Below are 25,784 nucleotides of genomic sequence, written 5' to 3'. Positions count from 1 at the left end.
ATGTTATACAATACATGCATGTTTTGTTCAATCAAGTTCATATTTATATCAAAAACCAGCTTTTTTACATTAGCATGTGACGTTCAGAACTAGCATACACCCCGCAAACCTCCGGTGAATTTACTAAATTACTCACGATAAACGTTCACAAAAAGCATAACAATTATTTTAAGAATTATAGATACAGAACTCCTCTATGCACTCGATATGTCCGATTTTAAAATAGCTTTTCGGATGAAGCACATTTTGCAATATTCTAAGTACATAGCCCGGCATCACAGGGCTAGCTATTTAGACACCCAGCAAGTTTAGCATTCACCATAATCAGATTTACTATAAGAAAAATGGTCTTACCTTTCCTGTTCTTCGTCAGAATGCACTCCCAGGACTTCTACTTCAATAACAAATGTTGGTTTGGTTCAAAATAATCCATAGTTATGTTCAAATATCCTCTGTTTTGTTCGTGCGTTCAAGACACTATCCGAAGGGTGACGAAGGGTGACGCGCCCGACGCGTTTCGTGACAAAAAAATGCTAAATATTCCATTACCGTACTTCGAAGCATGTCAACCTCTGTTTAAAATCAATTTTTATGCTATTTTTCTCGTAAAAAAAGCGATAATATTCCGACCGGGAAACCCTGTTTTAGTTCACAGACGAAAAAATAAAAACATGGTGTCGCCTCGTGCACGCGCCTCAGTCTCATGGTTCTCTGATCGACCACTATCCAAATGCGCTACTGTTTTTCAGCCAGGGCCTACAAAGACATCATTCAGCATTTTGCCGCCTTCTGAGAGCCTATGGGAGCCGTAGGAAGTGTCACGTTACAGCAGAGATCCTCAGTTTTCAATAAAGAGAGTGTAGAAGCCCAAGAAATGGTCAGAGAGGCCACTTCCTGTAAGGAATCTTCTCAGGTTTTTGCCTGCCATATGAGTTCTGTTATACTCACAGACACCATTCAAACAGTTTTAGAAACTTTAGGGTGTTTTCTATCCAAAGCCAATAATTATATGCATATTCTCGTTTCTGGGCAGTAGTAATAACCAGATTAAATCGGGTACGTTTTTTATCCGGCCGTGCAAATACTGCCCCCTACCCTAGAGAGGATAACTACTATCTTCCTCTATAACCATAACCCCTAACTTCGTTTATAACCATAACCGCTATCTTCCTCTATAACCATAACCTCTAACTTCCTCTATAACCATAACCCCTAACTTCGTTTATAACCATAACCCCTAACTTTGTTTATAACCATAACCACTATCTTCCTCTATATCCATAACCCCTATCTTCCTCTATAACCATAACCCCTATCTTCCTCTATATCCATAACCCCTATCTTCCTCTAAATCCGTAACCCCTGATCTATGAAACTGGTAGTGACCATAGGAATGTGTCCACCATCTCTCTCAGGTGTGGACTCCATGTCCAACTATGAGCAGGTGATCAGACAGGTGTATTACCACAACTGGCACCCCGTCCAGACCCCAGACAGGAAGTTCCGTCTCACCTGCTCTGAGCTAAACGGACGCTACACCAGCAATGAGTTCACCCTGGAGGTCAGTGGACTAGAGAGCGGAACGATAAAAATACAGGAATTCCAATGTTCCTATGCTTTCAGAAATTATATTTGATTAAACATTTCCTGCCCTGAGACCCTTTGCCTTTTCAACTTGCTCTTCCCAGAAAATCTCTGACGGTTCTTTGTCTAATAGTCCTTATTTGGAGTTTACTGTTATATTTTCTGAGACATTTATTATACCTGTAACCTTGCTCTGTATTCTTGCCCCGCCCAGATCAGTGTACTCCACAAATCAGAGGCTGGGGAGCATGTCAATCACATGGTAGCCCCGTCCCAGTACATGCAAGTCGTTCCTCATCTGGCCATGGTCCACAGTCTATACCCCACACACGGTCCAGGTAAGACTATAGAATCATCCGTCTATACTCCACACACAGCTCAGGTAGGACTTACCATAGGATAATTCTGTTCCAGCCCAACACACCTTTTAACACACCTCTGTGTCTTGTGTGTGTGTCTTGTGTGTGTGTGTGTGTGTGTGTGTGTGTGTGTGTGTGTGTGTGTGTGTGTGTGTGTGTGTGTGTGTGTGTGTGTGTGTGTGTGTGTGTGTGTGTGTGTGAGAGAGAGAGAAGAAACTGTACTACAATGCAAATGGAGAATGGGGAGGACTCTGTGTGCATGTGTAAATAGCTACTATTATTGAACACACACAGAGAGAGAGAGCGAGAGAAAAACATACAACATTTTAAAATCCATGTAAACAAACAACAAGTGTGCGGTTTAAAAAGGAAAAAAACACAAATTTCTTCCCACAGGGCCGTGTGGTGAGACAGGGATGCAGCTTAAGCCCCACCCTCTTCAACATATATATCAACAAATTGGCGAGGGCACTAGAACAGTCTGCAGCACCCGGCCTCACCCTACTAGAATCTGAAGACAAATGTCTACTGTTTGCTGATGATCTGGTGCTTCTGTCACCGACCAGGGAGGGCCTACCGCAGCACCTAGATATTCTGCACAGATTCTGCCAGTCCTTGGCCATGACAGTAAAATAATGGTGTTCCAAAAAAGGTCCAATCGCCAGGACCACAAATACAAATTCCATCTTGACACCGTTGCCCTAGAGCACACAAAAAACTATACATACCTTGGTGTAAGGGCTGTCGTGAGAGAGAGTAGACCAAGGTGCAGCGGAGTTAGTGTTCATCATTGAATATTTAATAGCAGAAAGAACACTATACAAAACAAAACGAGAAAACTGACAGCCAAACAGTCCTGTCAGGTGCAAACACTAACAGAAACAATTACCCACAAAACCCAAAGGAAAAACATGCTCCTTATGTGTGACTCCCAATCAGCAACAACGAACTTCAGCTGTGCCTGATTGGGAGCCACACACGGCCCAAAACAAAGAAATACAAAAACCTAGAAAACGAACATAGAACGCCCACCCAATGTAACACCCTGGCCTAACCAAAATAAATAACAAAAAACCGCTCTCTATGGCCAGGGCGTTACAGTACCCCCCCCCCCCCCAAGGTGCGGACTCCGGCCGCAAAACCTGACACTGAAGGGGAGGGTCCGGGTGGGCCTTCTTACGGCGGCGGCTCAGGTGCGGGACGTGGCCTCTGCTCCACCCTCGGCGTCGCCCTCTTAGGTGGCGCACCTGGCCACGCCGAAGGTCTGGTGGGCGACCCTGACTGCGCCCGGCTGGCGGGCGGTGATAGCTGCGCCCGGCTGGGGGGCGGCGATGGCTGCGCCCGGCTGGCGGGCGTCCCTGGCGGCTCCGGCGGCACTGACCCAGGATTCACCAGGCTGAGGAGATATGTAAGAGGCCTGGCCCTAGGCGCAGGCACAGGACTCACCGGGCTGGCGGGCGGCTCTGACTGCTCCGGACAAGCGGGCGGCTCTGGCGGCTCCGGACAGGCGGGCTGCTCTGGCGGCTTCGGACAGGCGGGTGGCTCTGGCGGCTCCGGACAGGCGGCGGCTCTGGCGGCTCCTGACTGGCGGGCGGCTCTGGCGGCTCCTGACTGGCGGGCGGCTCTGGCGGCTCCTGACTGGCGGGCGGCTCTGGCGGCTCCTGACTGGCGGGCGGCTCTGACGGCTCCTGACTGGCGGGCGGCTCCTGACTGGCGGGCGGCTCTGGCGGCTCCGGACTGGCGGGCAGCTCTGGCGGCTCCGGACTGGCGGGCAGCTCTCGCGGCTCTGGACTGGCGGGCCGCCACTGGAGGTGGCACAGGACGGACCAGGCTGGAGAGATCCACTGGAGGCCTGGTCCGAGGAGGAGGCACAGGATAAACCGGGCTGTGGGGGAGCACTGGAGTTCTAGACTTGACGCTCTTTACCCATACTCCAGGCTGAATGCCCACTTTGGCCCGGCACGGGCGGAGAGCAGGCATTGGGCGAACTGGACCCTCCCAGCGCCCTGGAGACACAGTGCGCAGAGCCCTGGCCCGAAAAGGCACACTGGAGACCAGACGCGCTGAGCTGGCACAACCCGTCCTGGCTCGATGCCTGCCCTCGCATGGCACTTGCGGGGGGCTGGAATATAGCGCACCGGGCTATGCACGCGTACTGGGGACACCGTGCGCTTTACCGCATAACACGGTGTCTGACCAGTACTGCGCTGCCTCCTGTAAGCACGGGGAGTTAGCTCGGGTCTACCGCCTGACTCCGCCAATCTCCCCGTGTGCCCCCCCCAAAAAAATTGGGGGCTGCCTCTCGTGTCTGCTGCGCTCCCTTTCCTCACACCAGCGCCTCTCAGCTATCGCCGCCTCAATCTCCCACTGCGGGCGGCGATACTCCCCAGCTTGAGCGCATGGTCCACCTTCGTCCAGTAATTCCTCCCATCTCCAGGAATCCAGAACGTTCCTCTCCATTTTCTCCAAAGTCCATGAGTCCATACTATTCTCCTTCTCCTGGTGCCTCTCCTTCCTCCGCTGCTTGGTCCGTTTTTGGTGGGTAATTCTGTAACGGCTGTCATGAGAGAGAGTAGACCAAGGTGCAGCGGAGTTAGTGTTCATCATTGAATATTTAATAGCAGAAAGAACACTATACAAAACAAAACGAGAAAACTGACAGCCAAACAGTCCTGTCAGGTGCAAACACTAACAGAAACAATTACCCACAAAACCCAAAGGAAAAACATGCTCCTTATGTGTGACTCCCAATCAGCAACAACGAACTTCAGCTGTGCCTGATTGGGAGTCACACACGGCCCAAAACAAAGAAATACAAAAACCTAGAAAACTAACATAGAACGCCCAACCAATGTAACACCCTGGCCTAACCAAAATAATGAACAAAAAAAACCCTCTCTATGGCCAGGGCGTTACACTTGGCCTAAACATCAGCGCTACAGGTAACTTCTACAAAGCTGTGAACGATCTGAGAGACAAGGCAAGAAGGGCCTTCTATACCATCAAAAGGAACATAAAATTCGACATACCAATTAGGATCTGGCTAAAAATACCTGAATCAGTTATAGAACCCATTGCCCTTTATGATTGTGAGGTCTGGGGTCCGCTCACCAACCAAGAATTCACAAAATTGACAAACACCAAATTGAGACTCTGCATGCAGAATTCTGCTAAAATATCCTCTGTGTACAACGTAAAACACCAAATAATGCATGCAGAGCAGAATTAGGCCAAACCTTCCATAACAAAGCCATCACCTATAGAGGGATGAAGCAGGAGAACATTCCCCTAAGCAAGCTGGTCCTGGGGCTCTGTTCACAAACAGACCAAACAAAGCCCCAGGACAGCAACACAATTAGACCCCACCAAATCATGAGAAAACAAAAAGATAATTACGTGACACATTGGAAAGAATAAAGAAGAAAACAGCAAACTAGAATGCTATTTGGCCCTAAACAGAGAGTACACAGTGGCAGAATACCTGACCACTGTGACCTACCCAAACTTAAGGAAAGCTTTGACTATGTACAGACTCAGTGAGCATAGCCTTGCTATTGAGAAAGGCTGCCGAAGGCAGACCTGGCTCTCAAGAGAAGATAGGCTATGTGTCACGACTTCCTCCGAAGTCGGTCCCTCTCCTTGTTTGGGCGACGTTTGGCGGTCGACGTCACCGGTCTTCTAGCCATCGCCGATCCACCTTTCATTTTCCATTTGTTTTGTCTTTTCTTCCCACACACCTGGTTCCAATTCCATCAATTACATGTTGTGTATTTAACCCTCTGTTCCCCCCCCATGTCCTTGTCCGGTATTGTTTATTGTAAGTGCTTGTGCACGTTATGTCTGGTGTGCGTCGGGTTTTGTACCCATTTATTGATTATTCTGTTTTCCAGTGGGTTTTTATTATTAAACTGCGCCGTTGAAAACACAGTTTTTGCTCTCCTGCGTCTGACTTCTCTGCCGCCAGTATGCACCCCTTACACTATGTGCACACTGCCCACAAAATGAGGTGGAAACTGAGCTGCACTTCCTAACCTCCTGCCAAATGTATGACCATATTAGAGACACATATTTCCCTCAGATTACACAGATCCACAAACCCGATTTTGATAAACTCCCATATCTACTGGGTGAAATACCACAGTGTGCCATCACAGCAGCAATATTTGTGACCTGTTGCCACAAGAAAAGGGCAACCAGTGAAGAACAAACACCATTGTAAATACAACCCATATTTCTGTTTATTTATTTTCACTGTTGTACTTTAACCATTTGCTCATCGTTACAACACTGCATATATACATAATATGACATTTGTAATGTCTTTATTCTTTTGGAACTTCTGTGAGTGTAATGTTTACTGTTCATTTTTATTGTTTCTTTTTTGTATATTGTCTACTTCACCTGCTTTGACAATGTTAACATATGTTTCCCATGCCAATGAGAGAGAGAGAGAGTGAGAGAGAGAGGAGAAAGTGAGAGAGAGAGAGAGGGACAGGAGAAAGTGAGAGAGAGAGAGAGAGAGAGAGAGAGAGAGAGAGAGAGAGAGAGAGAAAATAAAAATTCAGAGTGAGAGAGGGAGATGACGCACGGATATGAAGAGAGAGAAAGGGAGGGAAGAGAGGACACATGAGAAGTGTGTATGGAGGGGTGTCTTTAACCTCTCTGGGGTATGTGGGACACTAGCGTCCCACCTGCGGGACACACTATTCAACAGCCAGTGAAATAGCAGGGCGGCAAATTCAAAACAACAAAAATCTCATAATTCAAATTTCTCAAACATACAACTATTATATCCCATTTTAAAGGTACACTTCTCGTTAATCCAGCCACATTGTCCGATTTCAAAAAGTCTTTACGGCGAAAGCATAACATTAGATTATGTTAGGACAGCACCTAAACAAGAAAAACCACACAGCCATTTTCCAAGCAAGGAGAGGTGTCACAAAAAACAGAAATACAGCTAAAATTAATCACTAACCTTTGATGATCTTCATCAGATGGCACTCATATGACTTCATGTTACACAATACATGTATGTTTTGCTCGATAAAGTTCATATTTATATCCAAAAAAACAATTTTACATTGGCGTGTAATGTTCAGATGTTTTGCCTCCCAAAACTTCCGGTGAATGAGCACATCAATTTACAGAAATACTCATCATAAACGTTGATAAAATATTCAACAGTTATTTAAAGAATTATAGATACACTTCTCCTTAATGCAACCGCTGTGTCAGATTTCAAAAAAGCTTTACGACGAAAGCAAATTTTGCAATAATCTGAGTACAGCGTTCAGACACGAAACCAAACTCGCCATTTTGTGGAGTCAAAATTATAAATATTCACTTACCTTTGATGATCTTCATCAGAATGCACTCCCAGGAATCCCAGGTCCACAATAAATGTTTGTTTTGTTCGATAAAGTCCATCATTTATGTCCAAATACCTCCTTTTGTTCGGGTATTCAGTCCACTACTTTACGTTCGTAGAAATATGTCAAACGATGTATAGCATCAATCTTTAGGACGTTTTTAACATAAATCTTCAGTAATATTCCAACCGGACAATTCCAATGTCTTCAGAAAAGAAAAGGAACACAGCTCACACTCACGTGAGCGTGCGCCTCTGAGTTCATGTAATTTCCTCAGTCATCTGACTCCAGGCCCTCTCGTTCGCTCAATATTCACAGTAAAAGCATGAAACAACGTTCTACAGACTATTGACATCTAGTGGAAGCCTTAGGAAGTGCAAGATGAACCCTAAGTCACTGTATACTGGATAGGGAATCACTTGAAAAACTACAACCCTCAGATTTCCACACTTCCTGGTTGGATTTTTCTCAGGTTTTGCCTGCCATATGAGTTCTGTTATACTCACAGACATCATTCAAACAGTTTTAGAAACGTCAGAGTGTTTTCTATCCAAATCTACTAATAATATGCATATCCTACCTTCTGAGCCTGAGTAGCAGGCAGTTTAATTTGGGCACGCCTTTCATCCGGACGTCAAAATACTGCCCCTACCCTAGAGAAGTTAATGAAGTGAATGATGTAGATAGTTCTGTTAGGAGACCATACAGACCCTCCACTAACATTCTGTGTAGATTGTTCTGTTAGGAGTCCGTGCAGACCCACTGTAACATTCAAATCAAATCAAATTTATTTTTATATAGCCCTTCGTACATCAGCTAATATCTCAAAGTGCTGTACAGAAACCCAGCCTAAAACCCCAAACAGCAAGCAAAGCATGTGAAAGAAGCACAGTGGCTAGGAAAAACTCCCTAGGAAAAACTCCCTAGAAAGGCCAAAAACCTAGGAAGAAACCTAGAGAGGAACCAGGCTATGAGGGGGGGCCAGTCCTCTTCTGGCTGTGCAGGGTGGATATTATAACAGAACATGGTCAAGATGTTAAAATGTTAAAATGTTCATAAATGACCAGCATGGTCAAATAATAATAATCATAGTAGTTGTCGAGGGTGCAACAAGCAAATCCGGTGAACAGGTCAGGGTTCCATAGCCGCAGGCAGAACAGTTGAAACTGGAGCAGCAGCACGGCCAGGTGGACTGGGGACAGCAAGGAGTCATCATACCAGGTAGTCCTGAGGCATGGTCCTAGAGCTCAGGTCCTCCGAGAGAAAGACAGAAAGAGAGAATTAGAGAGAGCATATTTAAATTCACACAGGACACCGGATAAGACAAGAGAAATACTCCAGATGTAACAGACTGACCCTAGCCCCCCGACACATAAACTACTGAAGCATAAATACTGGAGGCTGAGACAGGAGGGATCAGAAGACACTGTGGCCCCATCCGATGATACCCCCGGACAGGGCCAAACAGGCAGGATATAACCCCACCCACTTTGCCAAAGCACAGCCCCCACACCACTAGAGGGATGACTCCAACCACCAACTTACCGTCCTAAGACAAGGCCGAGTATAGCCCACAACGATCTCCGCCATGGCACAACCCAAGGGGGGGCGCCAACCCAGACAGGAAGACCACGTCAGTGACTCAACCCACTCAAGTGACGCACCCCCCATGGACGGCATGGAAGAACACCAGTAAGCCAGTGACTCAGCCCCTGTAAAAGGGTTAGAGGCAGAGAATCCCAGTGGAAAGAGGGGAACCGGCAAGGCAGAGACAGCAAGGGCGGTTCGTTGCTCCAGCCTTTCCGTTCACCTTCACACTCCTGGGCCAGACTATACTTAATCATAGGACCTACTGAAGAGATAAGTCTTCAGTAAAGACTTAAAGGTTGAGACTGAGTCTGCGTCTCTCACATTGGTAGGCAGACCATTCCATAAAAATGGAGCTCTATAGGAGAAAGCCCTACCTCCAGCCGTTTGCTTAGAAATTCTAGGGACAATTAGGAGGCCTGCGTCTTGTGACCGTAGCGTACGTGTAGGTATGTACGGCAGGACCAAATCGGAAAGATAGGTAGGAGCAAGCCCATGTAATGCTTTGTAGGTTAGCAGTAAAACCTTGAAATCAGCCCTTGCCTTAACAGGAAGCCAGTGTAGGGAGGCTAGCACTGGAGTAATATGATCAAATATTTTGGTTGTAGTCAGGATTCTAGCAGCCGTATTTAGCACTAACTGAAGTTTATTTAGTGCTTTATCCGGGTAGCCGGAAAGTAGAGCATTGCAGTAGTCCAGCCTAGAAGTAACAAAAGCATGGATTAATTTTTCTGCGTCATTTTTGGACAGAAAGTTTCTGATTTTTGCAATGTTACGTAGATGGAAAAAAGCTGTCCTTGAAACAGTCTTGATATGTTCTTCAAAAGAGAGATCAGGGTCCAGAGTAACGCCGAGGTCCTTCACAGTTTTAACATTCTGTGTAGACTGTTCTGTTAGGAGACCGTACAGACCCTCTAGTAACATTCTGTGTAGATTGTTCTGTTGGGAGACCGTACAGACCCTCTAGTAACATTCTGTGTAGATTGTTCTGTTGGCAGACCGTACAGACCCTCTAGTAACATTCTGTGTAGATTGTTCTGTTGGGAGACTGTACAGACCCTCTATTAACATTCTGTGTAGATTTTTCTGTTGGGAGACCGTACAGACCCTCTAGTAACATTCTGTGTAGATTGTTCTGTTGGGAGACCGTACAGACCCTCTAGTAACATTCTGTGTAGATTGTTCTGTTGGGAGACCGTACAGACCCTCTAGTAACATTCTGTGTAGATTGTTCTGTTGGGAGACTGAACAGACCCTCTATTAACATTCTGTGTAGATTGTTCTGTTGGGAGACTGAACAGACCCTCTATTAACATTCTGTGTAGATTGTTCTGTTGGGAGACTGAACAGACCCTCTAATAACATTCTGTGTAGATTGTTCTGTTGGGAGACCGTACAGACCCTCTAGTAACATTCTGTGTAGATTGTTCTGTTGGGAGACTGAACAGACCCTCTATTAACATTCTGTGTAGATTGTTCTGTTGGGAGACTGAACAGACCCTCTATTAACATTCTGTGTAGATTGTTCTGTTGGGAGACTGAACAGACCCTCTAGTAACATTCTGTGTAGATTGTTCTGTTGGGAGACCGTACAGACCCTCTAGTAACATTCTGTGTGCATTCATGTATACACACTGGGGTGCCTTTAACATGAGAGAGATCAAAGGCTATGGATTGGTGTTAAAAAAATTATCTCTCTCCTCTCTTCTTTCTCCTCTCCCACACCCTCCCCCTCTCTCTGTAATAAGGAAGCAGACTGAATCAAATTACCAATTAAAAGAGTCCTCTGTAGCTGGATGAATACACACACGGTATAATAACTTATCTGAAGGAGAGAGAGATGAGGCAGGGAGATGTTATTTGAGAGTATAGTACAGATCAGAACAACAGATAAACATTACAGATCTAGGACCTTCTCTCTCTCTGTGTGTGTGTGTGTGTGTGTGTGTGTGTGTGTGTGTGTGTGTGTGTGTGTGTGTGTGTGTGTGTGTGTGTGTGTGTGTGTGTGTGTGTGTGTGTGTGTGTGTGTGTGTGTGTGTGTGTGTGTGGTAATACACTCGTTGTGTGTGTGTGCATACTGTACATCTGAGATGTTTTGGTTGTGTGCATAACCAAATATTTGGTATGCGTGTGGGTGCACCATGTTACTTAACATTTAGTATTTTAACATTACCTTTCCTTTCTCCCCAGGAGCCCCCAGTGCTGCCACAGTGGTGATAGTGATCTGTATCGCCGCCCTGGTGGTGGTGGTTGTGCTAGGCATCTACCGTATTCATCTGACACACCAACAGGAGGGCAGGAACTCAGACACAACCAAAGAGAGAGAGCTGGACTGGGACGACTCAGCGCTCAATATCACAGTCAATCCTATGGAGGTAAGGGGAAGGGGGGACTGAAAACAAAACAGTGGGGGAGAGGCGAGGGAGGAATAAAGCAAGGAAGGTGAGCGTTGTATGGACCAGATGTTGGAACAGCCTTAAGTGCAGTCAGGATCAGGGGCAGAATACTGTCCAGTATATTAAAACCTCTTACATCTAGACGTTCCGCTAGCGGAACACCTGCTCCAATATCCAATGATAGGCGTGGCGCGAATTACAAATTCCTCAAAAATACAAAAACTTCAATTTTTCAAACATATGACTATTTCACAGCATTTTAAAGACAAGACTCTCCTTTATCTAACCACACTGTCCGATTTCAAAAAGGCTTTACAGCGAAAGCAAAACATTAGATTATGTCAGCAGAGTACCAAGCCAGAAATAATCAGACACCCATTTTTCAAGCTAGCATATAATGTCACATAAACCCAGAAGACAGCTAAATGCAGCACTAACCTTTGATGATCTTCATCAGATGACACACCTAGGACATTATGTTATACAATACATGCATGTTTTGTTCAATCAAGTTCATATTTATATCAAAAAACAGCTTTTTACATTAGCATGTGACGTTCAGAACTAGCATACCCCCGCAAACTTCCGGGGAATTTGCTAACAATTTACTAAATTACTCACGATAAACATTCACAAAAAGCATAACAATTATTTTAAGAATTATAGATACAGAACTCCTCTATGCACTCGATATGTCCGATTTTAAAATAGCTTTTTGGTGAAAGCACATTTTGCAATATTCTAAGTACATAGCCCAGCCATCACGGGCTAGCTATTTAGACACCCGGCAAGTTTAGCACTCACCAATATCAGATTTACTATTATAAAAGTTTGATTACCTTTTGTTGTCTTCGTCAGAATGCACTCCCAGGACTGCTACTTCAATAACAAATGTTGGTTTGGTCCAAAATAATCCATCGTTATATCCGAATAGCGGCGTTTTGTTCGTGCGTCCCAGACACTATCCGAAATGGTAAATCAGGGTCGTGCGCATGGCGCAATTCGTGACAAAAAATTCTAAATATTCCATTACCGTACTTCGAAGCATGTCAACCGCTGTTTAAAATCAATTTTTATGCAATTTATCTCGTAAAAAGCGATAATATTCCGACCGGGAATCTCCTTTTCGGCAAACAGAGGAAAAATCACAAAGACGGGGCGGCCAGGGCACGCGCCTAAGCCCACAGTCCCTTGATCGGCCACTTGAGAAAGGCGATAATGTGTTTCAGCCTGGGGCTGGGATGACGACATTCTGTTTTTTCCCGGGCTCTGAGCGCCCATGGAAGATGTAGGAAGTGTCACGTTAGAGCAGAGATCCTTTGTAAAAGATAGAGATGGCAAAGAAGTTCAAGAAATGGTCAGACAGGCCACTTCCTGTAAAGGAATCTCTCAGGTTTTGACCTGCCATTTGAGTTCTGTTATACTCACAGACACCATTCAAACAGTTTTAGAAACTTTGGAGTGTTTTATATCCAAAGCCAAAAATTATATGCATATTCTAGTTACTGGGCAGGAGTAGTAACCAGATTAAATCGGGTACGTTTTTTATCCAGCCGTGAAAATACTGCCCCTAGCCATAACAGGTTAACAGTGACAGGTGGTGCCAGGTGAATGACAAAATCCTATGAATAGTTACATAATCTATAAAGGTATTTACTAAATAAACAGACTCAAAATACAGGTTTGAATAGAAAACCTAAGTCGCAATCAGGCCTACCCTGCCAAACCAACTATAGCTGTGGTATACCAGGCTATGGACAGCCTCCCACACAGCTCACATACCAAACCAACTGTAGCAGGTTGGGGTATACCAGGCTATGGACAGCCTCCCACACAGCTCACATACCAAACCAACTGTAGCACGTTGGGGTATACCAGGCTATGGACAGCCTCCCACACAGCTCACATACCAAACCAACTGTAGCTGAGGTATACCAGGCTATGAACAGCCTCCCACACAGCTCACATACCAAACCAACTGTAGCAGGTTGGGGTATACCAGGCTATGGACAGCCTCCCACACAGCTCACATACCAAACCAACTGTAGCAGGTTGGGGTATACCAGGCTATGAACAGCCTCCCACACAGCTCAAATACCAAACCAACTGTAGCAGGTTGGGGTATACCAGGCTATGGACAGCCTCCCACACAGCTCACATACCAAACCAACTGTAGCAGGTTGGGGTATACCAGGCTATGGACAGCCTCTCACACAGCTCACATACCAAACCAACTGTAGCAGGTTGGGGTATACCAGGCTATGAACAGCCTCCCACACAGCTCACATACCAAACCAACTGTAGCAGGTTGGGGTATACCAGGCTATGGACAGCCTCCCACACAGCTCACATACCAAACCAACTGTAGCAGGTTGGGGTATACCAGGCTATGGACAGCCTCCCACACAGCTCACATACCAAACCAACTGTAGCAGGTTGGGGCTATACAGGCAATGAACAGCCTCCCACACAGCTCACATACCAAACCAACTGTGGCAGGTTGGGGTATACCAGGCTATGGACAGCCTCCCACACAGCTCACATACCAAACCAACTGTAGCTGTGGTATACCAGGCTATGAACAGCCTCCCACACAGCTCACATACCAAACCAACTGTAGCTGTGGTATACCAGGCTATGAACAGCCTCCCACACAGCTCACATACCAAACCAACTGTAGCAGGTTGGGGTATACCAGGCTATGAACAGCCTCCCACACAGCTTACATACCAAACCAACTGTAGCAGGTTGGTGTTTACCAGGCTATGGACAGCCTCCCACACAGCTCACATACCAAACCAACTGTAGCTGTGGTATACCAGGCTATGAACAGCCTCCCACACAGCTCACATACCAAACCAACTGTAGCTGTGGTATACCAGGCTATGAACAGCCTCCCACACAGCTCACATACCAAACCAACTGTAGCAGGTTGGGGTTTACCAGGCTATGAACAGCCTCCCACACAGCTTACATACCAAACCAACTGTAGCAGGTTGGTGTTTACCAGGCTATGGACAGCCTCCCACACAGCTCACATACCAAACCAACTGTAGCAGGTTGTGGTATACCAGGCTATGAACAGCCTCCCACACAGCTCACATACCAAACCAACTGTAGCTGTGGTATACCAGGCTATGAACAGCCTCCCACACAGCTCACATACCAAACCAACTGTAGCAGGTTGGGGTATACAGGCTATGAACAGCCTCCCACACAGCTCACATACCAAACCAACTGTAGCAGGTTGGGGTATACCAGGCTATGAACAGCCTCCCACACAGCTCACATACCAAACCAACTGTAGCAGGTTGGGGTATACAGGCTATTAACAGCCTCCCACACAGCTCACATACCAGAGCTAGAACATCACTCCAACTCCGAGGTGAAACAGGTGCCTTTATACCTGTGGCCCCTCCCTATCATACTGTTAACCATGGAGATCTTCACGCATTAAATCATTCAATCAAGCATTCAATCATAATAACAGGCATCTTTATTACACCCACATTTACATTTACGTAGCAAGTGTTCATGTCCACCTGAAAATGGCATCCACTTGGAGGTTTGAAAAAGGGTCAATTACTGCATTTAAATATGAAACTGAATTTGTCACAATGCAACAACCAAACATTTCCTTGACACATACATGAGGGAAAAAAGTATTTGATCCCCTGCTGATTTTGTACGTTTGCCCATTGACAAAGAAATGACCAGTCTATAATTTTAATGGTAGGTGTATTTGAACGGTGAGAGACAGAATAACAACAAAAGAATCCAGAAAAACGCAAGTAAAAAATGTTCTAAATTGATTTCGTCCCTTTGATGCGATGAAGTTGTCCTGTCCCCTTAGCAGAAAAACACCCCCAAAGCATAATGTTTCCACCTCTATGTTTGACGGTGGGGATGGTGTTCTTGGGGTCATAGGCAGCATTCCTCCTCCTCCAAAAACGGCGAGTTGAGTTGATGCCAAAGAGCTCCATTTTGGTCTCATCTGACCACAACACTTTCACCCAGTTGTCCTTTGAATCATTCAGATGTTCATTGGCAAACTTCAGACGGGCATGTATATGTGCTTTCTTGAGCAGGGGGACCTTGCGGGCGCTGCAGGATTTCAGTCCTTCATGGCGTAGTGTGTTACCAATTGTTTTCTTGGTGACTATGGTCCCAGCTGCCTTGAGATCATTGACAAGATCCTCCCGTGTAGTTCTGGGCTGATTCCTCACCGTTCTCATGATCATTGCAACTCCACGAGGTGAAATCTTGCATGCAGCCCCAGGCCAAGGGAGATTGACAGTTCTTTTGTGTTTCTTCCATTTGCGAATAATCGCACCAACTGTTGTCACCTTCTCACCAAGCTGCTTGGAGATGGTCTTGTAGCCCATCCCAGCCTTGTGTAGGTCTACAATCTTGTCCCTGACATCCTTGGAGAGCTCTTTGGTCTTGGCCATGGTGGAGAGTTTGGAATCTGATTGATTGATTGCTTCTGTGGACAGGTGTCTTTTATACAGGTAACAAACTGAGATTAGGAGCACTCCCTTTAAGAGTGTGCTCCTAATCTCAGTTTGTTACCTGTATAAAAGACACCTGGGAACCAGAAATCTTTCTGATTGAGAGGGGTCAAATACTTATTTCCCTCATTAAAATGCAAATCAATTTATAACATTTTTCGAGATGCGTATTTCAGGATTTTTTTGTTGTTATTCTGTCTCTCACTGTTCAAATAAACCTACCATTAAAATTATAGACTGATCATTTCTTTGTCAGTGGGCAAACGTACAAAATCAGCAGGGGATCAAATACTTTTTTCCCTCACTGTAATTAGCATTACGCAACAGTAAATATTAGTGATACTGGCAAAAAAGTAAAATAACAACAGTATATACCTTTAGGATATATGAATTACTAGATATATGGGGGGAAATTAACACGCTAAACAATTTATGGGGAAGGGGAATTCAATTATTAGTGACGAGAGCTTCTGAGTCAGCTTCGTCACAGCATCTGAAGTAGAGTGAGTAACTGAAGTTTGAGGGCAGAGGGACGAATGGCAGGGAAGAGGAGAGAAAGGGAGAAATGGGACATAATGAAACAGAGTAGGATACACAGGGGCCACAGTAATCAGCTCCGGAACCTGTGACACACCTGTTGCCTCTGTGCCCCATGCAGAGCTTCCAGGAGCCCCAGGGAGCTGAGGAAGAGGCCAGCGAGGAAGACGAGGAGGACGATGATGAAGAGGAAGACGATGACATCACCAGTGCCGAGTCAAACGACAGCGAGGAGGAGGAGGAGGTCCCAGGAGCTCTCAGTGTAAAACAGGGCAGCAAGAGGGGCCAGCTGGACTGGGACAACTCTACATTAACCTACTGAATACAACCACACATACACACTGACGCACACACACACACAAACACTAATGTGCATACACACACGCTGAGGCATCAACATACACACTACCATAAAATCAATTGTTTAATCATGAGACTACCTGAGATTTCTCTCAATTGAGTTAACATCCCCCCCTACTGGTGAAAATGGAAATGGTGATGAGAATAGAATGAGCACTAAAGTAATACACATGCGTCAAACACACACACACACTCACACACTCACTCACTCACACACACACGTGTCAAACCTGCACACACACACTCATTCACTCACATACACACACACACACACACTCACTCACTCACTCACCACTCACTCACTCACTCACTCACTCACTCACTCACTCACTCACTCACTCACTCACTCACATACAAGCGAACAACGCCAGCCTGTACTCCATTTAAAAATACTCCTTTCCTTAATGTCAAATCATCTGGTGTTAACTAAAGGCTACAATGTGGTACTCCAATGCTATAATACTATCTTGTGGTCTTGAGTCAGTACACAGACCTCAAGCCCAAGTCCACAAACTAACAGCTTATCTACTGTTTTATACTGAGACTGTGAAAAAAACAACAAAACTAAATGTTAAAATACTGTATACAGCTGATATTGCTCGTCAAACATCTGATTTCCACCTATTTTTTCAGGGTCTAAAATCGAATCTGAAAAATTGTGGTCCTATAGGTTGCCATGATCCTTCGTAATGGTTTCTTTCCCATAGGCACATAGTGGTACAGTCCACTGTGCTAGAGTTAGCGTGGTACAGTGGGATAGTTAAGATGGTACCGGCTAATATAGGGAAACTCCTTCAATCCTTACCATATTATCTGTGAACAGTATATCATACCTTCTGTCCATTGCATCAAATGAAAATTTAAGGCAAAATAAGAAAAATATTATTGCATTGATTTGCAGTATTTTAATACCTGAAAAATGTTTTGGGGGTTTGTTGCAATGGAATATAATTTATTTAGCACTGCTTATTTAATCCTGGATGATGTGTCCAGGTGATTTTAAAGAGTTATGCCGTCCCCCAATGGCACTAAACAGTCTTTATTTGTTTTTCGATTGATGTGCTGTTGGAGATGTTGTACTTACCTGAGGCATAGTCATGCAGGTGCAACATTACAGAATGTTCAGATAGAAATGTGTTGCATAGAACTGACACGTTTCTCTGTCATGCAAAACAATAACCATGTCAGCTCTATGCATTTCAATTCTATCTTCAATATTGTGTATATACATTGCACACAACTGAATAAGCACCCAGGTGAAAGTTGGCTTTTTTTGTTCTGTTTCTTGGACACACTACGAAAGAGGAGGAACCTTGTAAATGTGTATATGTTCCTCTTACCTGTAAATACTAACTAGAGTAGGTGACCCCGCCCTGAACCTAGCAAAGCCCCTCCCTCTTTTCTTCTGTATGTATGCACATAACCCCGCCCATCTCAATTAAATCTGTACATATTACACCAAACCCTGCCCTGCTCTCTGTGTTTTTATCTCAATGTTCAGTTCATTCCGAATGGCTATGCTTTCTGTCTCTGCTAAGACAGGCAAGTTAAACCAACTTAAGCCCAACTTAAGCCCAACTTAAGGCCAACTTAAACTGGTTAATGGGCATGTATAAGGTCTTCTATCTTTCTGCAGTCAATACCAGCAACCCCCCTTACCCCTTTCTTACACAGTCTGCCTAATGTAAAATGTTACTTTACCTGGCACGAGGAGAAATTTAAAGTTTCTATTTTCTACATTTGGGTATTTGACTGTGTGATTCTGCTTGATGTAATCCTTTCCAGGGATAGTCCTTCGGTTCTATCTGGGAGAACCCTGTCTTGAAGAGCCCGTGTATAGCTAGCTACAAGTTCATGTAAAGTTTTCAACGGTTGTGTAGGGTTACAACTGTGCTTGTGACGTGAGACCTTGTCCTCAACCTCCACCATGTTACTTTCAGCTCCTGAACCCCTCTCACACCTGTACCCCTACCCCCTAGGAACTTTTGCTAGACTTTGCATCAACCCTCCCCAATGTTCTCCCAACGTTTGTTTTAGAGGTGGAAGATGAAAATAAATATGAACCTTGTAAAATGTGTAAAACCTTTTTTAGTTTTTCTTGACGTTTTCTTTGGACTGTTTTCTTAGTTTCCTTTGGATGGTCACTACAGCACTTTCTGTAAATTGACCAATAAAGAGTTGTTTTAGAATCTAGCTGTGTCTCATTCATTCTGCAGTCACATATCAATTTGTTCAATACAGAAAAACAACTAGGCCTATAGAATGTGGGAATTAAAATGGGGTGGGAAATACTCATTAGAATCTAACTGTTTCTCTCATTCATTCTGCAGTCACAGATCAATTTGTTCAATACAGAAAACAACTAGGGGGGATTAAAATGGGGTGGGAAATACTCAGCAGCCGGATCTCTAGTTAGTCATATAGTTAAGACTATGGCATTTCAAAGCTATGAAAGGCATTAGGCCCATCTAACCGTTTAAACTGAGGGCAATACTCAACACAGCATCTTCATTGCGAGAAGACGAATCACCAACAACTTCTGATTTGAAAGTTCACATTTAATCCAATGTCTCCATCTAGTGGATATTTCTAGTGGTGTGTTTGGTGGTGTTTTATCAACTTTTTTCTCACTGAGGAAATAGGCCATAGCGGACCCTATTCTTCGCGTTACGACATGATTCGGCCGCGGACGCTGCTATAAGTACGTCATAGACGGCCGCAAGTTTACGTCATAGTAAAACAGTTGAGATATTCCCGCAAGATTCACATTTTGATCACACACAGACGTGCTGAAGAACGTAAGTGCCTCAGTAGCCCTCCATCTGTAATCCAATGAAAAATGTAAAGGAATTAACCACATTAGGCTAATTGTGTTAAAGTGTCAACATTGGGCAATTAAATATAAAGATCTCTATTATAATGTGCAAGCAAAATGTAAGCTAATAAGTCAAATATAAAGTAGGCTAGCCTAATGAGTGACATCTAATAATGACTTTGTTTTCTTTAGGATATCTCAGCACATAAAATACAATTAGGAATCACTTACCTAATACAATAATGCCTGGTACTGATTCTGAATCTGGCTGTTGGCCACGCTTGAGATCTTCAAAGAAGCGCTCCAACCCCAACGCCAAACACACAGGAAAGGAGATAGGGTATGAAACTGATTTTAAAAAGCCTAACAAGTCTGAAGTAGAGCCAAATATGATTTTTATGTTTATAGACAGGAATAACAGTTGTAGTTATCTGAAAATGGCTTGCGTAGTTGTGGCGGGATGATATTGTACTGTAACAGTGATGATGTATGTAGGCTACATTAGTATTTTTCTCCAGCTCTCCCTTCTGAACCCTAAGCCTGCCTGTTGCCCCTTCTAGCGCTCAGGATGCCCAGACTAAAGCTGAGCTAGACCCGATGACCTGCTCCCTGGCTCTCCACCTGTGCTGCCCCGCCTGTGACACACTACTCCTCCAGCCTGTGTCTCTGCCCTGTGGCCACTGCCTCTGCCAGCCCTGCCTGGAAGGCATCCGCAAGAAGCCCTCCAGCACCAAGGCCTCTGATGCCCAACAGGCCCAGCCCTACTCCCAGTGCCCCCGTTGCCTGGTCCACTACTCCCTCCAGCCTGGCGGTGCCTGGCCCTTCCCAGAGAACCTTCTTCTGGCCAACGTATCTGAGCAGCTCCTAGAGAGGCTGGAGGGCCTGAGGCAGGTGAAGCAACCTAAAAACACCCGGGCCAAGGACACATCCCTGAGGGTGACCGCCTGCGAGATCTGCTCTAAGCAGCGCGAGGCCCAGCACTACTGCCGCACCTGCGGCCTCAACTACTGTGCCAAGTGCCTGAGAAAACTCCATGGCAACCGAGCATTCCAGGCCCACGTGCTGACGGAGCCCGTGGAGGGTGGGTGCCGCGATCCATGCCCCACCCACCACGACCGCTCCCTGTCCCACTGTTGCCTTGACGACGGAGCTCTGGGGTGCCAGGGGTGCATGGAACAGGGGCACCAGGGGCATGACGTGTCACCCGTCCACGAGGCCCGCGCCCGCAGGGAGGTGGGCATCCGCAATTGGCTGGAGCAGGCTGAAAAGGGTAAGGTCACATCACTGCTCTATTGTTTCTGAGACGCTTTATTTAAGTTCCACTAAGGGCTGTTTTTCTTTGGATTCATTTTATGGATTTATGTTGTTCATTTGAAGTCTTAATGTTGCTGCACAAACAGCTTTTGTTCAGTTAATTAGCTTTCATAAGTGCAGCCAAAATCTACCAGAGTTAAGCTTTCACATCTTAATTACTGTAGGTAAAAAATACATTCTCCAAACCACATCTCTGTGAACCACAGTAATGGTAGCCATTATGTCAAAGAGATTACTCCGTTGTGGCAATTGAGTAAACTCAAAGTTAATTAATTGAAAGTTAATACAGGAAGTTAAGTTTGTATCAGATGTTTATTGCTGCCCTTGTCACGTTGCTGTAGTGAAGTCCCAGTGTGAAGCCGACATGGTGTCCATGGATCAGTTGAGGGCCCGAACGGGCTCCGATGGCGCCGAGCTGAGACGCCGCGTGCGTGAGGGCTTCCTGTCTCTCCGTAATGTCCTGCTAGACCAGGAAGCAGCACTGCTCTCCCACCTCGACAACCTGACCTCCAGTACCCGCAGCGGTGCCAGGGACTTCCTCCAGACCTCTGCCCCACTCCTGGGCTCCCTGACTGGGCTGGAGGTGATCTCTGAGCAGGCCCTCCTGGAGCCCGACACCGTGGCCTTCCTGACCGGGGCCGTGGCTCTGACCCAGTGGCTGCAGAGGGTCAACGGGGACATCCACCGCCCTGCCTTGACTCTACAGGAGGGGGAGCCCTTCAAGGGGGTGAAGATGGACTTTGACGCCCTCTTTAGAGACCTGCAGGGCCTGCTGGGGACCCACCTCCACTGGAAGAGCCCTGAAGTGGATGCAGTGGTTTCAGCGGCAACCAGCGTGGAGTCAGACGTTTTGGGGGGGTGCTGCGAGGTGTTGCAGGTACCATCCTGCCCAGGGACCCCCCACCGCACGCTGGCCCTGGCGGACCCCCCACTGAGCCCCCTGAACCCCAAGAGCCCCAGGAAGCTGGTGATGGAGGAACAGCTGGGCCTGTCGGCTGGGGACTGTAGCGATAAGAAGCGGCACCTGCTGCCCAGGCCCCCCATCATCTACCAGCACATCGTCAGCGGAGACACTGTGGAGGTACAGTTACACAGCATCTAGGGACTTATTATAAATGTAAAATGTATTGTTTTATATATTGAAGTTATCCAATATGATGATAACTCTCTATCTTTTTTGTGTAGATCTTCTGGATGCTGCCCATGGGCGAGGAGGTGGAGACCTTTGACGTCCACTTCCAGGATGCTGTTATCGTGGGGATGACCATGGAGGAGAGGAAGGGAGTGGTCCTGGAGGGGCTGAAGACCTGCAACCTGCAGACGGCCGGGCTCCGCCTAGACACACACTACCTGTTCCGGGCTCGCTCTGTCAACAGCCACGGGGCCGGGGAGTGGAGCTCGTCCTACAGGGTGAGTACGGTACTACATGACCAATGACATTCACTGACTGACTGTGAGGCCAATCCTATTTTAAGATACATTAGTATTACTGACAACTAACTTGAGTTGTGTTCATGTTGTCATTGTTCCCAGGTGAATACCGAGCGCCAGGGAGACGAGGCCAAGGCAGCCGTGACACAGGAAATCTAACTCTTACAACAGGAAATGAAGATCCCACACATCATTTGTCATACATATGTCACTTACAATCTGTCTATTCCACATATCACTGTAAACTGCATTATCAAGCAGAAACATACATTGCATAATAAAAATAAAGCAAGCAACTTTGAAAAAGTGAGCTATTGAATTTTTTCACCAAACACAATGAACACCTCTTTTTGCTTTGTGGAATTTGTTCTTAACTAATAAATCATGGTTACATAGAATTACATTGTATTGACCACTTGACAATAGAAATCATAGTCTTTAGTCACGTCTCGGTGCCCAGTGCAAACAGCGGAAATCCTTCTTTAATCACCTATGAAACAAAACACTCATTAGCATCAGGCTAACGAGTCCTAGGTGACCCTCTGGTTATACAACATTAAATAATTACATCCTATTACCCCCAGCAGCAGCCCTCTGCTACTACAGCCCACACCACTCTCAAGGACATGGTACTACACTCATTCTAATTAACACACTTCAGAAAGTGCACTGTCAGGAAAAATGATGTAAGCTAAATGCTAATGAGTGGATAGAGTGTCACGTACAGTAAGTGTTACACCGTGGTGTGAGTGTGTGTGTTTGTGTAGGGTTAATAGTGTTTGTGCGAGAGGAGTGTGTAACAGTTGTTTGGCTAATTACCGGTCCACCCGGTGTGTGGTTGGTTATATGAGGGTTGGTCTGGGTGATAGAGTCTGTAGGGTGAACAAGGTATCAGTGCTGTAATATGAGTCATCTGCTCCACGATGAGAGGCTGTTAACCTGCAATATCACACTACATCTATAAAACAGTCATTGTGTCCTGTAAAATCATTACTGGCATCGCTCTATTTCTCTCTCTTTCTTTCTCTCAGTCTCCCTCACTCGCTCTTTCTTTCTCTCTGTCTCCCTCACTCTTTTCTTTCTCTCTGTCTCCCTCACTCGCTCTTTCTTTCTCTCTGTCTCCCTCACTCTCTCTTTCTTTCTCTCTGTCTCCCTCACTCTTTCTTTCTCTCTGTCTCCCTCACTCTTTCTTTCTCTCTGTCTCCCTCACTCGCTCTTTCTTTCTCTCTGTCTCCCTCACTCTTTCTTTCTCTCTGTCTCCCTCACTCTCTCTTTCTTTCTCTCTGTCTCCCTCACTCTTTCTTTCTCTCTGTCTCCCTCACTCTCTCTTTCTTTCTCTCTGTCTCCGTCACTCGCTCTTTCTTTCTCTCTGTCTCCCTCACTCTCTCTTTCTTTCTCTCTGTCTCCGTCACTCTCTCTTTCTTTCTCTCTGTCTCCCTCACTCTCTTTCTTTCTCTCTGTCTCTGTCACTCTCTCTTTCTTTCTCTCTGTCTCCCTCACTCTCTCTTTCTTTCTCTCTGTCTCTGTCACTCTCTCTTTCTTTCTCTCTGTCTCCCTCACTCACTCTTTCTTTCTCTCTGTCTCCCTCACTCTCTTTCTTTCTCTCTGTCTCTGTCACTCTCTCTTTCTTTCTCTCTGTCTCCCTCACTCTCTCTTTCTTTCTCTCTGTCTCCGTCACTCGCTCTTTCTTTCTCTCTGTCTCCCTCACTCTCTTTCTTTCTCTCTGTCTCTGTCACTCTCTCTTTCTTTCTCTCTGTCTCCCTCACTCTCTCTTTCTTTCTCTCTGTCTCCCTCACTCTCTTTCTTTCTCTCTGTCTCCCTCACTCTCTCTTTCTTTCTCTCTGTCTCCCTCACTCTCTCTTTCTTTCTCTCTGTCTCCCTCACTCGCTCTTTCTTTCTCTCTGTCTCCCTCACTCTCTTTCTTTCTCTCTGTCTCTGTCACTCTCTCTTTCTTTCTCTCTGTCTCTGTCACTCTCTCTTTCTTTCTCTCTGTCTCCCTCACTCCTCTTTCTTTCTCTCTGTCTCCCTCACTCTCTTTCTTTCTCTCTGTCTCTGTCACTCTCTCTTTCTTTCTCTCTGTCTCTATCACTCTCTCTTTCTTTCTCTCTGTCTCTGTCACTCTCTCTTTCTTTCTCTCTGTCTCCCTCACTCTCTCTTTCATTCTCTCTGTCTCCTTCACTCTCTTTCTTTCTCTCTGTCTTCCTCACTCTCTCTTTCTTTCTCTCTGTCTCCCTCACTCTCTCTTTCATTCTCTCTGTCTCCCTCACTCTCTTTCTTTCTCTCTGTCTCCCTCACTCTCTCTTTCTTTCTCTCTGTCTCCCTCACTCTCTCTTTAATTCATACATGTTTACACAAGCAACATAATTCTGATATTTTCCCACTAATTGTTATTTTGCCCAATCAGATCAGCTGGTTCGCCAATAATTGGGCAAAAGATCAGATTTGGGCTGCCTGTGTAAACACAGCCTTATAGTTCTGTCTTTCTCATCAGCTTTTCTGTGTTCTTTGCACATTGATCATAATGTCATCTTTTCTATTTTCATCAAAATCTACATACTGCATCATCTTATTAATCATTATCCTTATCATCATCGTTACCATCACCATTGTCTGTGAAGAAAGAGAGGATTTATGGCACAGAGTTATTTGAAGATTCATCAGAGTTAATATTGTAATTTCACCTGCTTGTGTACTTACTGTAGGAATATGAGAAAGTGACTTGAATTGAAATGTTACAGTGCAGTAGGCCTGCTCCTCCTGGACAAGTACAATGTTACAGTGCAGTAGGCCTGCTCCTCCTGGACAAGTACAATGTTACAGTGCAGTAGGCCTGCTCCTCCTGGACAAGTACAATGTTACAGTGCAGTAGGCCTGCTCCTCCTGGACAAGTACAATGTTACAGTGCAGTAGGCCTGATCCTCCTGGACAAGTACAATGTTACAGTGCAGTAGGCCTGCTCCTCCTGGACAAGTACAATGTTACAGTGCAGTAGGCCTGATCCTCCTGGACAAGTACAATGTTACAGTGCAGTAGGCCTGATCCTCCTGGACAAGTACAATGTTACAGTGCGGTAGGCCTGATCCTCCTGGACAAGTACAATGTTACAGTGCAGTAGGCCTGATCCTCCTGGACAAGTACAATGTTACAGTGCAGTAGGCCTGATCCTCCTGGACAAGTACAATGTTACAGTGCAGTAGGCCTGATCCTCCTGGACAAGTACAATGGTTTAAATTATCAGAAATTACCAGAATTGACCAAAAGATGGCAGCGTAGATCCTTCCAGCACTGGATCAGGTGAAGGGACAAATATAAATATACAACTACTCTAACTCCCAGGTGAGTTTATTATCACACGGTTTTGACCTTCATCAGAGTTTTTGCTGATGATCATGATTGTATAATAACAGAGTGTAGCATGCAAAGTCAGAGGAACTGGGACTCATGCCGAGCACAAATGACTTGCATACATTTGTAGGGCCGACGTCAGTACAAACACAGCAGGGGTGACGTTTGTGGAC

General features: G+C 45.6%; 2 protein-coding genes across 3 annotated transcripts in view; both read left to right on the top strand.

The window, feature by feature from the left end:
* Nucleotides 1-18,895, top strand: part of LOC106613128 (calsyntenin-2) — a 447,582-nt gene extending 428,687 nt beyond the window's left edge. For both annotated transcript variants that reach the window (XM_014215083.2, XM_014215084.2), the window contains exons 14-17: nt 1,416-1,561; nt 1,799-1,922; nt 11,093-11,277; nt 16,468-18,895. In XM_014215083.2, the coding sequence (XP_014070558.2) occupies nt 1,416-1,561; nt 1,799-1,922; nt 11,093-11,277; nt 16,468-16,668 (656 nt within the window). In that variant the 3' untranslated portion in view covers nt 16,669-18,895. The remainder of the gene's footprint in view (nt 1-1,415; nt 1,562-1,798; nt 1,923-11,092; nt 11,278-16,467) is intronic.
* Nucleotides 18,896-19,510: 615 nt separating this feature from the next.
* LOC106613133 (tripartite motif-containing protein 42) lies at nt 19,511-22,458 on the top strand. Its single transcript, XM_014215092.2, has 5 exons — nt 19,511-19,861; nt 20,082-20,791; nt 21,177-21,916; nt 22,021-22,245; nt 22,369-22,458. Exons 1-5 carry the CDS (start codon nt 19,764-19,766, stop codon nt 22,423-22,425), a joined length of 1,830 nt encoding a protein of 609 aa, XP_014070567.2. The 5' UTR covers nt 19,511-19,763; the 3' UTR covers nt 22,426-22,458.
* Nucleotides 22,459-25,784: the final 3,326 nt, after the last annotated feature.

The sequence above is a fragment of the Salmo salar genome, chromosome ssa09 (genome assembly GCF_905237065.1).
Source record: "Salmo salar chromosome ssa09, Ssal_v3.1, whole genome shotgun sequence".
NCBI lineage: Eukaryota > Metazoa > Chordata > Actinopteri > Salmoniformes > Salmonidae > Salmo > Salmo salar.
This window is presented reverse-complemented; position numbering and strand designations above follow the sequence as displayed.